General features: G+C 36.6%; 1 protein-coding gene across 5 annotated transcripts; it reads left to right on the top strand.

The window, feature by feature from the left end:
• Nucleotides 1-10749: 10749 nt before the first annotated feature.
• On the top strand, nucleotides 10750-16621 carry LOC123915924 (translation initiation factor eIF-2B subunit delta-like). Of its 5 annotated transcripts, none has more exons than XM_045967205.1 (7): nucleotides 10750-11364; nucleotides 13033-13173; nucleotides 13577-13932; nucleotides 14831-15575; nucleotides 15694-15790; nucleotides 15874-15928; nucleotides 16286-16621. In XM_045967205.1, the coding sequence occupies exons 1-7, from the start codon at nucleotides 10893-10895 to the stop codon at nucleotides 16346-16348; spliced, it is 1929 nt and encodes a 642-aa protein (XP_045823161.1). In that variant the 5' UTR covers nucleotides 10750-10892; the 3' UTR covers nucleotides 16349-16621. The 5 variants fall into 5 exon arrangements, with proteins under 5 accessions (XP_045823161.1, XP_045823162.1, XP_045823163.1 ...); XM_045967206.1 differs by having other exon boundaries at nucleotides 10751-11364; nucleotides 13033-13167; XM_045967207.1 differs by having other exon boundaries at nucleotides 10755-11320.
• Nucleotides 16622-17397: the final 776 nt, after the last annotated feature.

The raw sequence follows: 17397 nt of genomic DNA on the forward strand, positions 1-17397 counted from the left end.
AAGGATGTTCTTGACAGCCACCCAGTGAGCCTCACCAGGATCAGACTGATAACGGCTTGTTGCGCTTAAGGCATATGAAACATCTGGTCGAGTACATATCATGGCATACATGATAGATCCTATAGCCGATGCATAAGGGATCTTACTCATGCGGTCCCTTTCTTCCTTAGTGCTAGCTTCAAGACGACGGTAGAGGGAGATTTAGTGCGGTTAGGGTTTTAGAGAATTTTAGGGTTACTCTAAAATTCAGATTATGTGTGTCACCCTTGACTGAATTACATAAGGCTCTATTTATAGAGCTTATTATGTTGTCTTCAGGCCAAAGTGGTTATTGGACTTCATAAGCCCAATAACCTACTGTAACTAATCGCACCCCACTAATAAGTCATACTTATTTCTCCCGTCATTAACTGTCCCTATGTGTGTGACCCTGTAGGTTCCTATGACGTTGGCAATAATATTAATCTCAATATTATAAACAGTGAGCGGTATCTAGCAACACATCACTGCTACCCAAGTCACAAGAATGTCACGTGATCTGACAAACCTTTCCGTGATAAAACTCGTGTGTATAATTACCCTTTTACCCTTATGTCTATATTGAACACAAGGCATAGTACGTCACCCTTGTTAAGTTCAATATTGGGCCCATAGACATATCTCCCGTTATGTAGGAGGGGTAAATTCCATCTAGGTCACTCATGTCCCTCAGCATGATTCGTGGAATACCCATCAACCAACCTTATAGTCATCCTGTTACGGATAACTTTGAATGGCGACAAAGTACTACACTCCTACACCTAGGGAACATAGTGGTTTCAGGTCGAAGGGTGGAATACACCACTTATCACTATGAGAATATCTTATGACATTTCATAACATACTATGTAGTATTCTCATGGTGGGTCAATCCGATATAAATATTACTCTTAATATTTATATCTATGTGAAGACTTGATAACTCTTTATCTATGATCCGTGAGATGTGATCATCAGTCTACCAACATAATAGTCTCTACGTTTTGATGTTATCCCAATTCACATTAAAGCTCGACTACGGATGTTTTAAGAATAGTGTTCTCATGTGTAATGGATTCTCACGATTAAGTCACACTTAACGTTCCATTCAATGAACTTACTATTCTAGGGACTCTATTATTATTTAACACATAAACATAATAAGGAAAAGCCTTTATTTAATAAGTAAATTATCCAATACAAGTATCATGCAATTATAAATAATTGGCCTCTAGGGCTTACACCAACAATCTCCCACTAGCACTAGAGCCAATCAGGCATACTCCTAATACCTATGCCCCTAGTGTGGCCCTCATGCTTCGGCTGAGCAAGAGGCTTTGTAAGTGGATCAGCAGCATTGTCAAGTGTTGGTACTCTGCATATTTTCACATCTCCTCTATCAATTATCTCTCGAATAAGATGATAGCGCCTGAGTATGTGTTTGGACTTTTGGTGAGATCTAGGCTCCTTAGCTTGTGCGATTGCACCATTGTTGTCACAAAATAATTCAATGGGATCCACAATGCTAGGGAATATGCCAAGTTCAGTAATGAACTTCTTTATCCAAACAGCTTCCTTTGCTGCATTTGATGCAGCGATGTACTCAGCTTCGGTTGTAGAATCAGCAACTGTATCTTGCTTTGAACTCTTCCAGCTCACAGCGCCACCATTTATGCAAAACACATAGCCTGATTGCGACCTAAAGTCATCCCTATCTGTTTGGAAGCTAGCATCAGTGTAACCAATTACATTTAGCTCTTCTTGGCCTCCATATATTAGGAATGAGTCTTTAGTCCTCCTTAAGTATTTAAGGATGTTCTTGACAGCCACCCAGTGAGCCTCACCAGGATCAGACTGATAACGGCTTGTTGCGCTTAAGGCATATGAAACATCTGGTCGAGTACATATCATGGCATACATGATAGATCCTATAGCCGATGCATAAGGGATCTTACTCATGCGGTCCCTTTCTTCCTTAGTGCTAGCTTCAAGACGACGGTAGAGGGAGATTTAGTGCGGTTAGGGTTTTAGAGAATTTTAGGGTTACTCTAAAATTCAGATTATGTGTGTCACCCTTGACTGAATTACATAAGGCTCTATTTATAGAGCTTATTATGTTGTCTTCAGGCCAAAGTGGTTATTGGACTTCATAAGCCCAATAACCTACTGTAACTAATCGCACCCCACTAATAAGTCATACTTATTTCTCCCGTCATTAACTGTCCCTATGTGTGTGACCCTGTAGGTTCCTATGACGTTGGCAATAATATTAATCTCAATATTATAAACAGTGAGCGGTATCTAGCAACACATCACTGCTACCCAAGTCACAAGAATGTCACGTGATCTGACAAACCTTTCCGTGATAAAACTCGTGTGTATAATTACCCTTTTACCCTTATGTCTATATTGAACACAAGGCATAGTACGTCACCCTTGTTAAGTTCAATATTGGGCCCATAGACATATCTCCCGTTATGTAGGAGGGGTAAATTCCATCTAGGTCACTCATGTCCCTCAGCATGATTCGTGGAATACCCATCAACCAACCTTATAGTCATCCTGTTACGGATAACTTTGAATGGCGACAAAGTACTACACTCCTACACCTAGGGAACATAGTGGTTTCAGGTCGAAGGGTGGAATACACCACTTATCACTATGAGAATATCTTATGACATTTCATAACATACTATGTAGTATTCTCATGGTGGGTCAATCCGATATAAATATTACTCTTAATATTTATATCTATGTGAAGACTTGATAACTCTTTATCTATGATCCGTGAGATGTGATCATCAGTCTACCAACATAATAGTCTCTACGTTTTGATGTTATCCCAATTCACATTAAAGCTCGACTACGGATGTTTTAAGAATAGTGTTCTCATGTGTAATGGATTCTCACGATTAAGTCACACTTAACGTTCCATTCAATGAACTTACTATTCTAGGGACTCTATTATTATTTAACACATAAACATAATAAGGAAAAGCCTTTATTTAATAAGTAAATTATCCAATACAAGTATCATGCAATTATAAATAATTGGCCTCTAGGGCTTACACCAACAATCTCCCACTAGCACTAGAGCCAATCAGGCATACTCCTAATACCTATGCCCCTAGTGTGGCCCTCATGCTTCGGCTGAGCAAGAGGCTTTGTAAGTGGATCAGCAGCATTGTCAAGTGTTGGTACTCTGCATATTTTCACATCTCCTCTATCAATTATCTCTCGAATAAGATGATAGCGCCTGAGTATGTGTTTGGACTTTTGGTGAGATCTAGGCTCCTTAGCTTGTGCGATTGCACCATTGTTGTCACAAAATAATTCAATGGGATCCACAATGCTAGGGAATATGCCAAGTTCAGTAATGAACTTCTTTATCCAAACAGCTTCCTTTGCTGCATTTGATGCAGCGATGTACTCAGCTTCGGTTGTAGAATCAGCAACTGTATCTTGCTTTGAACTCTTCCAGCTCACAGCGCCACCATTTATGCAAAACACATAGCCTGATTGCGACCTAAAGTCATCCCTATCTGTTTGGAAGCTAGCATCAGTGTAACCAATTACATTTAGCTCTTCTTGGCCTCCATATATTAGGAATGAGTCTTTAGTCCTCCTTAAGTATTTAAGGATGTTCTTGACAGCCACCCAGTGAGCCTCACCAGGATCAGACTGATAACGGCTTGTTGCGCTTAAGGCATATGAAACATCTGGTCGAGTACATATCATGGCATACATGATAGATCCTATAGCCGATGCATAAGGGATCTTACTCATGCGGTCCCTTTCTTCCTTAGATGAAGGAGACTGTGTCTTTGAAAGACACAGGCCATGTTGCATAGGAATGAATCCTTTCTTGGAATCATGCATATTAAAGCGTCTTAACACTTTATCTATGTATGTACTCTGGCTTAGGCCAAGCAGTTTTTGTGATCTATCTCTATAGATTCTTATTCCTAATATATAGGCTGCTTCACCCAGATCTTTCATAGAAAAGCAATTCCCTAACCAAGTTTTAATTTGTTGCAAGGTAGGGATGTCGTTTCCTATCAGTAATATGTCATCTACATATAATACTAGGAATGCGACTATGCTCCCACTAACCTTCTTGTAAACACAAGGCTCATCTTCATTTTGAATGAATCCGTACTGTTTTACAGTTTCATCAAAACGAAGATTCCAACTTCTGGAAGCTTGCTTCAATCCGTAGATTGATCGCTGTAATTTGCATATCCTTTTGGCTTCTCCTGGAATGCAAAAGCCTTCAGGTTGTGTCATATACACATCCTCAAGGAGACTCCCATTGAGGAAGGCAGTTTTTACATCCATCTGCCAGATTTCATAATCATAGTATGCAGCGATGGCAAGTAAGATCCGAATGGATTTGATCATCGCAACTGGTGAAAAAGTTTCATCATAGTCTACCCCATGAATTTGTTTGAAACCTTTAGCAACCAATCGCGCTTTGTAGGTCTGTACCTTTCCATCCATGTCAGTCTTCTTCTTGAAGACCCACTTGCATCCTATGGGTTTAATCCCATCAGGAACTTCCACCAAGTTCCAAACTTGATTTGTGTACATGGAATCCATTTCAGATTTCATGGCTTCAAGCCACTTCTCAGATTCAGGGCCAGTAATGGCCTCTTGGTAAGTCACAGGCTCATCTTGATCCATGAGTAATACATCACCTTGTTCCGATATGAGATATCCATATCTTTCAGGTTCTTGACGTATCCTGTTGGACCTACGTGGTTCTTGTGTTACATGAGCAGGGTTCTCTGTCACAACATCTTGTGCATCCTGCTCTTGTTCCTCCATTGGTGTGTCACTACTTTGTGGATCGTGAATTTCTTCAAGATCTACTTTCCTCCCACTGATTCCTTTGGAAATAAAATCCTTTTCTAGGAATACTCCTGTTCGAGCGACAAACACTTTGCCCTCAGAAGGATTGTAGAAGTGATATCATTTTGTCTCTTTTGGATATCCCACAAAGAAGCACTTGTCAGATTTAGGTTCAAGTTTAGTAGAAATTTGACGTTTTACATAAACTTCGCAACCCCAAATCTTTAAGTAAGACATATGTGGTTTCTTGCCACTCCATATCTCATATGGTGTCTTTTCAACCGTTTTAGAAGGAACACGGTTAAGTGTATAAGCTGCTGTTAATAGAGCATGTCCCCAAAAGGAGTTTGGAAGATCAGCGTGACTCATCATAGACCGCACCATGTCCAACAAGGTTCGGTTTCTTCTCTCAGACACACCATTCCATTGCGGTGTTCCAGGAGGAGTGAGTTGGGATAATATCCCACACTCTTTTAGATAGTCATCAAATTCTAGGCTTAAATACTCACCTCCTCGATCTGATCGAAGGATTTTGATTTTCTTTCCTAGTTGGTTTTGTACTTCATTTTTAAATTCTTTGAACTTTTCAAAGGATTCCGACTTATGCTTCATTAGGTATACATACCCATATCTGCTGTAGTCATCAGTGAATGTGATGAAGTACTGAAAACCTCCTCTAGCATGTGTGTTCAATGGTCCACATACATCAGTATGTATGAGAGCCAAGAGATCATTTGCCCTTTCACCTTTACCAGTGAATGGGGTCTTTGTCATTTTTCCCAATAAGCAAGATCTGCATGTTTCAAAAGATTCATAATCAAATGAATCCAAGAGCCCATCTTTATGGAGCTTGGAAATGCGTTTCTCATTTATATGGCCTAAACGACAGTGCCAAAGGTATGTAGGATTTAACTCATTAGGTTTAATCCTTTTCGTATCAATGTTATAAATTGGCATTTCAAGATCAAGAATATATAATCCATTACTCATTTGAGTTGTGGCATAAAAGATATCATTTAAATAAATGGAGCAACAATTGTTCTTTATTATAAATGAAAAGCCAAGTTTATCCAAACAAGAAACAGAAATAATATTCCTGCTAATGGCAGGTACATAAAAACAGTTCTCTAACTGTATTATTAAACCAGAAGGTAAAGTCAAATTAAAAACTCCTACAGCTAATGCGGCAACTCTTGCTCCATTTCCCACTCGTAGGTCGACTTCACCTTTAGCCAATCCTCTACTCCTTTGCAGCCCCTGCACATTAGTACAAATGTGAGAACCACATCCGGTATCTAATACCCATGTAGAAGAAGTAGATAAATTAATTTCAATAACAAAGATACCTGCTGAATTGGAGCTCTCTACTCCATTCTTTTTATCTTCCAGGTATTTTGGGCAGTTCCTCTTCCAATGTCCAGTCTTGTTACAGTGGAAGCACCTACCCTCCTTTGCAACTCCCCCAGTGGGCTTCAAAGCTTTAGGGGTAGGTTTGGGTTTGGCAACTTCCTTGCCCTTCCCTTTACCTCCCTTCCCTTTGTTGCCCTTCCCTTTGTTTCCATTGCCAATCATAAGAACATGGTTGGATTTCCCTTTTGTTTTCATGTTCTGCTCAGCCTGCCTCAACATGCCCAGCAGTTGTGGCAAAGTCTTTTCCATGTCCGACATGGTGAAGTTCAGAACAAACTGATTAAAACTCTCCGGCAACGATTGCAGGATCAGATCAGTTGCAAGCACATTTCCAAGTGGAAATCCCAATTTTTCTAAGTTCCCCACGTACCCAATCATCTTGAGCACATGTGGACTTACTAGAGATCCCTCAGATAGCTTAGCTGAAAACAGGGCTTTGGAAACCTCAAACCTTTCAATCCTGGCTTGCTCTTGGTAGAGCGTCTTCAAGTGTTCGATCATATCGAACGCATTCATGTCCTCATGTTGCTTCTGAAGCTCAGAGGTCATGGTAGCCAGCATTAGGCACTTTGCATCCATGGCATCATCAAGACGCTTCTGATAAGCATCCCTTTGAGCCTTAGGGGCATTAGCCGCAGGTTCATCCTCAGGGTTAGGTTGGGGTTCCTCAATAGCATACAGCTTTTTCTCGTGCATGAGGACTATCCTCAAGTTACGATGCCAATCAAGAAAATTTGTCCCAGACAATTTCTCTTTGTCAAGAATGCTTCGCAAAATGTTGTTCGAAGTATTGGTGTTTGACATGGTGATCTACAATTGTAAAAGTGAAAATATAAGTATTTGAACAATTTTAATACACATTTAATTAGGCCTTTAATTAAACATGTGCTCCCACTATTTTACTCAAAACAAATGACCCTCGACATTTGATTCGGAAAATCCCGTTGGAAGATTTTCTAGTGAGAATGAGATCCATATTTCACTTCGTTTTAAGTCAGCGTTGGGCTGATTACACAAAACTTAGTTATTTAGGTAGGAAACTCCTTTCCAATTGTATCTCATACAACTCTCATATCCTTTCTATTGGGCGAATAACACTTATTCTAATCCATCACATGGAATAACCCAATACTTGCTTCTAAAGTTATATAATCTTATTATATTCTCTTTAGTTAAGTTAGACCCATTAAATAGCGATCGGATAAACAAATTACCTCACCGCAACTTATCAATATTGACAATGCACTTCGCGTTGGCAAAACCTACATTTGTCGATATTGATCTTGAAGGGCGCTATTCGTTGGAAAGCAATAAAACTTAATATTAATTCCTTTGAGGGCTTTTATAATTAATTTGATCTCACCTTACCACGGCTTACATACAATGACGTCACTCCATACATAACATGCATCAACATACATAATATAATAAAATGATATGGTTATGGCCCCTAGCGTGATTGTTCCCTCAAGCCAATGAGAGAACCTATGCTATATCTAACAAAAACCTATACTTCTCCAAGATAGATCTTCATTGCTGTCCTTCCTGTCCTATTTGCTAATCTTATATTACATCACTACAAGAAACTCGTGTTCATACGAGGGAGTGAGATGAGAAAAGAAATTACATCAAGAAAATATAAGAAAGGCACGACACGCAGGCCGTATTTAAATCCCAAATAAAACGAAAAGAAGAACTAAGGCCATAACCATTCATCATGCAACTTTAATAATAATAAACACACAATTTTATTATTATTACATTAGTCCAATTAATAAAACACCATGATTGATCACCTTACGCATGATTGATCCCAAATAAATTTCGATGAACACTTCATCATTGAATCCTAATCGCACCAACACTTGATGCTTCAGATATAAACCCTAGCCGTACTCTGCTTTTACAAAATTAATACAGTAATCATTCATCAAAACGTTTCAGGATTTTGTTCACCATAAACGATTGGATATATGATGCTTCACCAGTTATCGGTTCCGAAGCTCACGCTCACAATCATCCATGCTCACGACAATCACTTAAAACTTTCAATGAACAATATGTTTTGTTTATATATAACAACACAACACTTGTATTGTTATAAACCCTAATACAACCGCCATTCATCAAAACGTTTCAGGACTGCTAGTTCTAGATGAACGATTGGATATATGATGCTTCACCATAAACGGTTCCGAAGCTCACGCTCACAATCATCCAAATTAAACGCCAATCACTTAAACATTCGAATGAATGACACGATCAATGTATCACATACACCGATGCGCCGTATCAGAAATATATATCACATATATATTTTAAAACCGATCAATCAAATTTTATTAATCCTTGTTATTATTATTAATACCGATTCAAAACCATATTAATAAAACAGTAATAAACAACAAACCGATTCATGGTTTCACAAGTGGCTCTGATACCACTGAAGGAAAATTGCATTTAAAAACAGAGTAAAACGCAGCGGAAATTTAAGATTTTCCTTCGGTGGATCCTTGCGAATGGACATGATCAGGGTTTCGATTATTACCTTTGAAGAACGATTCCTCGATTCTGAATTGATCACAAGAACCGCACGATCGCAGCACCTCTAGCCGGTCCACACGAACAGTTTCCGTTCACCTCTTAGTGCTAGCTTCAAGACGACGGTAGAGGGAGATTTAGTGCGGTTAGGGTTTTAGAGAATTTTAGGGTTACTCTAAAATTCAGATTATGTGTGTCACCCTTGACTGAATTACATAAGGCTCTATTTATAGAGCTTATTATGTTGTCTTCAGGCCAAAGTGGTTATTGGACTTCATAAGCCCAATAACCTACTGTAACTAATCGCACCCCACTAATAAGTCATACTTATTTCTCCCGTCATTAACTGTCCCTATGTGTGTGACCCTGTAGGTTCCTATGACGTTGGCAATAATATTAATCTCAATATTATAAACAGTGAGCGGTATCTAGCAACACATCACTGCTACCCAAGTCACAAGAATGTCACGTGATCTGACAAACCTTTCCGTGATAAAACTCGTGTGTATAATTACCCTTTTACCCTTATGTCTATATTGAACACAAGGCATAGTACGTCACCCTTGTTAAGTTCAATATTGGGCCCATAGACATATCTCCCGTTATGTAGGAGGGGTAAATTCCATCTAGGTCACTCATGTCCCTCAGCATGATTCGTGGAATACCCATCAACCAACCTTATAGTCATCCTGTTACGGATAACTTTGAATGGCGACAAAGTACTACACTCCTACACCTAGGGAACATAGTGGTTTCAGGTCGAAGGGTGGAATACACCACTTATCACTATGAGAATATCTTATGACATTTCATAACATACTATGTAGTATTCTCATGGTGGGTCAATCCGATATAAATATTACTCTTAATATTTATATCTATGTGAAGACTTGATAACTCTTTATCTATGATCCGTGAGATGTGATCATCAGTCTACCAACATAATAGTCTCTACGTTTTGATGTTATCCCAATTCACATTAAAGCTCGACTACGGATGTTTTAAGAATAGTGTTCTCATGTGTAATGGATTCTCACGATTAAGTCACACTTAACGTTCCATTCAATGAACTTACTATTCTAGGGACTCTATTATTATTTAACACATAAACATAATAAGGAAAAGCCTTTATTTAATAAGTAAATTATCCAATACAAGTATCATGCAATTATAAATAATTGGCCTCTAGGGCTTACACCAACAGATGCATCGCTACTTTGCTTTGCTCGTGATCAGAAACAGTTTCTACCTCAAAGGTTCTGCACTTCAAGAGGTAAACACATAAACTTGTGGTTTTGTGTTCTTTGATTTGTGATTAATGGTTTAATCAATATCCGTCCATCGGGATTGTTCCGCTAAGAGGATTAATTATTTTGAAAAACCCCTCTTATATCCCTTCACGTACACCCACTCAAGAACCATGCTTCGACGCCTTCGAAACTCCTTTCCGCTTCGACACACTTGAAGCTTCGAAAAATATTTAAAGGCTTATTTTGACAATATAACCTCAAATAAATATTGGACCCACCTGTTATATTTAATTGATAAATACCAAATTTATGCCCAACACTCACAAAAAATATATATAAAAAAATTTGTTTTTGACAAAAGAAAAAGATATTCTTAATTTTTTTATGGGTCTTATTAACATGTGCATATAGGGCACATGATAAAGTATCTTAATATAGAAATTTAACATTTAATAATACAAGACATTTAACGCTTGAAAATTTAAAATGCACAAATTCTAAAACATAATTTCTATTTTTACTATCTTATCATGTGCATAAACATTCTCTTTTTTTTTATATATATAAAAGATACTCCTATATAAAAATAATTAAATAATATAATATTTTTAATTTTCGTGAGTGTGACCTATCTCACAAAATAAGGGTTTACTCTTTACACACGTGCAGCAGTAGTGTTACTGTAGTACACAACACAAAACAGACATAGTAGTATTTAGGCGTGCGGTAGCGCAGTTACGGCTGCTCGTAAGATTCCTTTGTCAGAAGAATACAACTTTTGTCTTTTTCTTTGATCTTCGTTCTCATTACAATCCACGCGCGATGGATATTCCACGCGCCTCACACCCCGTTATCGATCCCAAAGTAAGGCGCGTTGGTTTCTTCGACCAACCCGAACCCGAATCCCCGCACCTTCCGGACACTCCACCACCCGACCCGGTCTCCTCCGTCATCATGCCGCCTCCACGTCTTCTTTCCGAACGAACCGCCGCCGTTCCTGTTCCCGAGTCCAGGTTCCGACGCCACGAACTCGACGATCAGGTGCCGATTGGGAGTTACAATCCCGCCCAGTGTGTGTTCAGAGCTTCGCCGACGGCTTCGATTACTTCTAGCAGTGTCGGGATCATTGACGGCGAGTTCTCTGAGGATTGCTCTGGTGCCGGATGGTTTCGTGGCAGCGAATTAAGTTTTCCTGACGGAGGGTTGGACTTACCGGCCGTGAAGCCTCATGAAGTTTTGGCGGAGAACAGGTATGATGATGCGGTGAATGTGAATAATCTTCGTCGAGTTACTGGTATGTTGTGATCGTTGAATACATTGCATTCATGTGTAACAAGTTTGTTTTTGTGTGTGATTTAATTCGATTAATAGATTATGTGATGTTGATGAACTCGAATCAATAACACATAATTAATTAGGTTTAAAGGCCTCTTTGGATAAATAACTTATTTGTAGTTTATAGCACAAACCCTGATTATCATGATAACTGTTTGATAAGAGAGTGTGTGTTGTGTATATATATTACAAGCTATTTTCATAAGCTATACCCGGAGAATTCATAAGTATATGAGTTTTTGTTCACAAATGTAAACCTTTCTTTCTTTGGAATTCCATGTTTAAATTTATGAGATTTTGGCAAATTATTGTTTACGTGGTGTGTGTAGCATGCATAATCCAATTGAAGCATTGTTCTTTTTCTTAGTTCACTCTCTTAATTTTCTACTCCCGTACAGATCAAATCCGTTTGGAAGACAACATTGAATATTCAGTCAATGAAAATCCTACTTTGATTATCTGTCTCTATTTTTTTAAAACTCTAAAATCCATCAAAACTCAAACACAGAACTAATCGGTATTGTTTACAGCATCCAAGTCACTCACCAATATAACCCAATTCTTTGTCTATTGCCTGCAAATTCCCGTGTACCTTCAATTGCCATAGGATTCCTAATCTTGATATGATTGATCCTAATCCTTTCACCGTCTTACATGAGTGCTTATATGTCTAGCTTAGTGAACGATAACAAAACTCTTTCAGGGCTCGGACCATCCTACTCAAAGTAAAGCTTAAGCTGTTAGATGGAGGGTCAGAACTTGCCACATTATATCTTTAATATGATTTTTCATTTGTGTACCAAATCCCAACTTAAATAAATTTGTCTTTTATGGCTATTAATTAATTAGTTGCCTAATCAAAGCCTGTTGAACACAATTATTTCACACTTACGTATTCTGTGAAATGCATTCTAAATGGCATAAGTGAACATGAGTCTTGAATTTAGAAAAGGTAAAGAATCTTTAAAAAATCCTCACGCTTTGCTAAGTTCTTTATAAATTCATTTAATGAAAAAGCCCCCGCCTTTTCCAGAATCTCGGATCTTTATTTTAGGTGTATTTTAGTTTTGTACCAGAGGATATTGTAAATGGAAAAATCTAAATAATTGTTTAATTAATAAATTAATGAAGCAAGTGGCTAATCTTGTGCTTTAGTTTGTGATGTATAAATCTACATATTTTTCTTGGGGGTATTTTGTACCGGTCAATCTATCATCTTTTACTGGAATATCTTGTGGTATTGGAAGTTGAAATATTATTAATAAAAATGAAGGCAGTATAAACCTAATTATTGATTTCTTAAAGGTATTGTGATAGTAGATTATGGTGTTATTTTATCCATTTAATCAACCCCACCTAGTGGAAAAGGGATTTTTGTTGTTACTGTTATTTTATCAGCTGATGGCTTACATCCTGTTTCTAGAAGTGATGCTTTAACATATATACTGGGGTTTTAATTTACTTTTTCTACCACCAAAGTGGTTTTAGTTTTTTGCTTCTTACTTCCATAAATGTTTGCTTGATCTAAACTGATTTTTATATGTATGGAATTATTTTCATGTGTTATTCTCTTTTACGTATCATCTTATTCTCTTACATATTAATAATGCCGAGCAAAATCTTGCAGAAAAGAAGCACGAGGCTGTGAAAGAAGTATCTCCTGATACGCCATCAGTTTCGCAGCCATTGAAAGCAAAAACTACAAAGGCTGAGAGACGAGCCCTGCAGGAGGCACAAAGAGCTGCAAAAGCTGCTTCTAAAGGTTATAGTTAAGATTTATTCCCTGACTTGAATTTTTCTCCATTCGGTAAAACTTACGGGCATGACTTCAATACATGATATATTTTTCTTTTTTCAGAATTCAAATGTCTATATATTTTGGATTGATATCACGTGTATTCCTATAAAGTTTAAATCCTGGCTTCTGAATATTGACAACTTACACTATAGACATTCCTGTTTCCTCAATGGACCAAACACAGATAAAGTTTCTTATAATCATGCCATCAAGTTCTCAAAATTTGGTCCTGAAAGAGAGAATACGGGTTCAGTGTTTTAGTAGATGCTTCTTAATGTCTTAGTTAATTTTCTAGTTGCTGATATTCAGGAGTTCTATGCTTCTATATTATTTTTGTAGTCTGTGGTTGGTTTGATTGTTGTTCTGTACCCAGCTAATGGAAATTCAGCAGTTGCTGAATCTGGCAAAGCATCCCCAGCGAAAAGTAAAAAGCAGTCTTCACAAAAGAAAGATGGTCCTCCGGTTACATCATCAGTCACTATTTATAAGAAATCTGGGAATCATCCTTTGGAGAAAGAGAGAAAAAAAGATCCCCCTCCTCAACGAATGCAATTTGATGATCAAAACAGAGTGGAAAAAGCTAAACGGCGTGCACTAGTAAATCAAACTGAAGCAAGAAACAGAGTTGAAATATTTCGGCATTTGCCTCAATATGAACATGGGAATCAACTTCCTAATCTTGAGTCTAGGCTTTTCCAACTCGACTCGATGCATCCTGCTGTGTTCAAGGTACTCTTGTTTAAATTATTCTTTTCATCCACTAAAGACCATAAATTGTTCTTGCATGTAAGTACATGCTCAAGTTAGGCATCCATAGAGTTACTCAGCACCATGAGTAGTCCAAAAAAATTGGTTATGTAATATGTATTCAATCTTTTAAAGATCTACATCGCACATTATCCCTTTGTGTGAAATTTAAAATAAAATGATTCCTTTTTCTCTGAGCTCTGTTAAAGTTGATGTTTGTAACTTTGTAACATAACATGGCCAAACTCAAAATTAATCTATCTCTCAAAGAAATAAGAAATATGAAACCAGCTAGAGCTGGGAGATCCCCTTTAAGATCACTTTCTAAAATGGTCCGTATAAATATATAAAGTTGGAGCCTAAACTTGAGATATATTAGTAATATAATAACTAAAATAGATCTATAATCTTTTACTGATTAGTTAATAATATTATCATGTTTTTATTTTTTTAAAAAAATATTTATACCTTTTAGGTAAGATGTTACTATTCATGTTACAATGACATCTTTCATGATCTTTCCCCTTTCTCCCAATTTGTGTGTTTATTTTCTCGAAATTATTCTTTTCTGTCCAATTTCTCATTTCTTTTATATCGTCATACTTTTCATTCCTTTTATATGAATATTGTGTTATCAAATAATACTAGTCTGAGTATTCATGCTTTATTCTCTCATACAGATCAGTCGGAAACTTTATGTCTTTTGACGTGACATCCACTGCTTTTTTTAAATCAATTTAGTTGGTCCTTTTGTATTTATAAATAATCATACATTCTTATGCCGCTTTTTTCATTTAGAGTCTAATGATTTTGCAAATGAACTTAAATGAAATGGTAATTTAGGTATGGTGTTTATCAGCTTATTTAATTTAATTGTCAGGTTGGATTACGTTATATAGCCGGAGATATATCAGGAGTTAATGCTCGATGTACCGAAATGCTTAGAGCGCTTCAGGATGCCATTATAGACTACTCCACTCCGCCTGAAAAAGTACTTATTAGGGATTTAACTGCAAAAATTAATAGTTATGTTTCATTTATTAGCGAATGCCGACCGCTTTCTATTAGCATGGGAAATGCGATTAGGTTTGTGAAGAGTCGAATTGCCAAGTTGCCCTTAAGTTATACTGATACTGAGGCAAAAACAGCTCTTTGTTCTGATATTGACCGATTCATTAATGAAAAAATAATTATTGCGGATAAGGTAATTGTTGGACATGCTATTACCAAAATTAGGGATGGGGATGTTCTTCTTACATATGGATTGTCTTGTGTTGTTGAGATGATTCTCTTGTCTGCTCATGATCTTGGGAAAAAATTCCGAGTTGTGGTGGTTGACTCACGACCAAAGTTTGAAAGTCAGGCCTTACTTGCTAGGCTTATAGCCAAGGGCCTGAGTTGTATGTATACTCATATAAATGCTGTTTCTTATATCATGCACGAGGTTACAAGAGTTTTTCTGGGAGCTTCTGCTGTCATGTCTAATGGAACTGTACTTTCAAAGATTGGGACTGCATGTATTGCAATGGTGGCTCATGAATTTCGTGTTCCCGTATTAATTTGTTGTGAAGCTTTTAAATTTCATGAAAGGGTGCTACTTGATTCAATATGTTGCAACGAATTAGGTAAGTTTGATCATCATCTTGTTAATGTTGAACTTTCCAGCGCTGTTAAGCAAAAATGTATCCCTATTTTGAAACCACTGTTGGCAACAAAATTTAACATACTTAAAATTACATGCAGGCGACCCAGATGCTGTTGCTACGGTTCCTGGAAGAATGGATATCAATTATCTGGACAATTGGACAAACAAAGAGAATTTGCAGCTTTTGAATTTGATGTAAGATTTATATATTTCATTATGTGAAGTGGACTGAACAGTCCCTCAAAAATGGATTGACTGGTTTTTACTTTGATTGACAGGTATGATGTTACCCCTTCGGATTACATCTCAGTTATTGTTACAGATCATGGAATGGTAAGTTGATCAGTTTATAAAGTACAGTTCCTGGTAATTTGATTGACTGGTTTTTATAAAGTACTATATATTGATATTATGCGACTTATATTTTAGGTTTTCTGCATTCCATGTGGAATTTTCAGGATTCTAATATCTTCCATTATTATTTTGCTTATGGATTGGTATTTTAATTATGTATGCTATAACATGAAAAATACATCAGAGAACACCTGACCCGTGATGCATTTAGTTTCTTGATGAACAAAGTTATTTTTTGAAGCATCATAGGGTTAACATTTGGAGTATTTTTGCATCGTCATTCTTTATGATTATTATTGTTTTGCTTAAATTTCTAATTTGTTTTTCTTTTTGCAGATCCCTCCTACAAGTGTGCCTGTGATCGTACGCGAGTATGGACAAGAGCATTACATTACTTGATATAGATAGAGAAAGGTTAGAAAGGTAAAAGCCCGTACCAATTTTGATAAATGGAACTTTTCTGCATAGTTAATGCCTAGTTTTACAAATTTGATTTTTTATTTATTTTTAGCTTTACCTCTCCAAACGACTGTGGAGATATTCGGATTGTTTAAGTGGTTTTGTCTAATTTGTACAGGTAAAATAGTTTTGCACACCATACACAAGTGTGTGTTTTTCACCATTGGATCATTAAGTTCCATTTATATTTTATTTTGATTCAGTGGTTGAAAATAACTCGTGCATGATGCAAGACTTTTCTCTTTTCTTACTTGTGCACCATAGAACTAGCATGTTTCAATAGTCCAAAATTCTTTCAATTCAGGTACCTTTGAACGAAATTATAAGTAACTCATAATTAGAAATACATCTTTTACTAAGATTATTTTGACGGTAATTCACTGTTATGTAGTAAGTAATTCGTATAAACTGCACCTGATATTTGTCTAACTCTTTGATAGAAAGCAAAAGTTCAAATAATCTTTTGATTGAATTTGTGCCCGAGTTTTCCAAAATCAGTATTGTCATATTATTTTTTTGTTTTGTTGGTCCTCTCATTTTATTTAGAGTGTAAAGTGAGTATTATTAATAATTTTAACAAATCTATGGTAGAGATATTATTAGAGTAGAAATCATAACAAATTGTGAATATGTTGAAATTATGCAAAATTACAACAGAGATCATTTATCCTATTTATTTGTAACACTTTAGTCTTTTTTCATTTTTTATTAAAAAATACTGATGTGGACATCAGATAATTTTATTTTTTAAAATATATTTTTATTGAAAAATAAAGAAATCCAGAAGATCTTCATCATATCATACTACTGTAAATCTTCATAACCTTGATCAAAATCCTTCAACTTTCTCAAACCTTCCACCAAGATTCTTCCACCAATCAACAACAAAAATAATTAATCACTGAATTTGTATTTTTTATTTTTCAAAACTCCAAATCCCAAAATCCTAATTTTTTATTTTTATATCACTCATTCATACTGTGTTTCGT

This window comes from Trifolium pratense, linkage group LG3, assembly GCF_020283565.1.
Source record: "Trifolium pratense cultivar HEN17-A07 linkage group LG3, ARS_RC_1.1, whole genome shotgun sequence".
Lineage (NCBI taxonomy): Eukaryota > Viridiplantae > Streptophyta > Magnoliopsida > Fabales > Fabaceae > Trifolium > Trifolium pratense.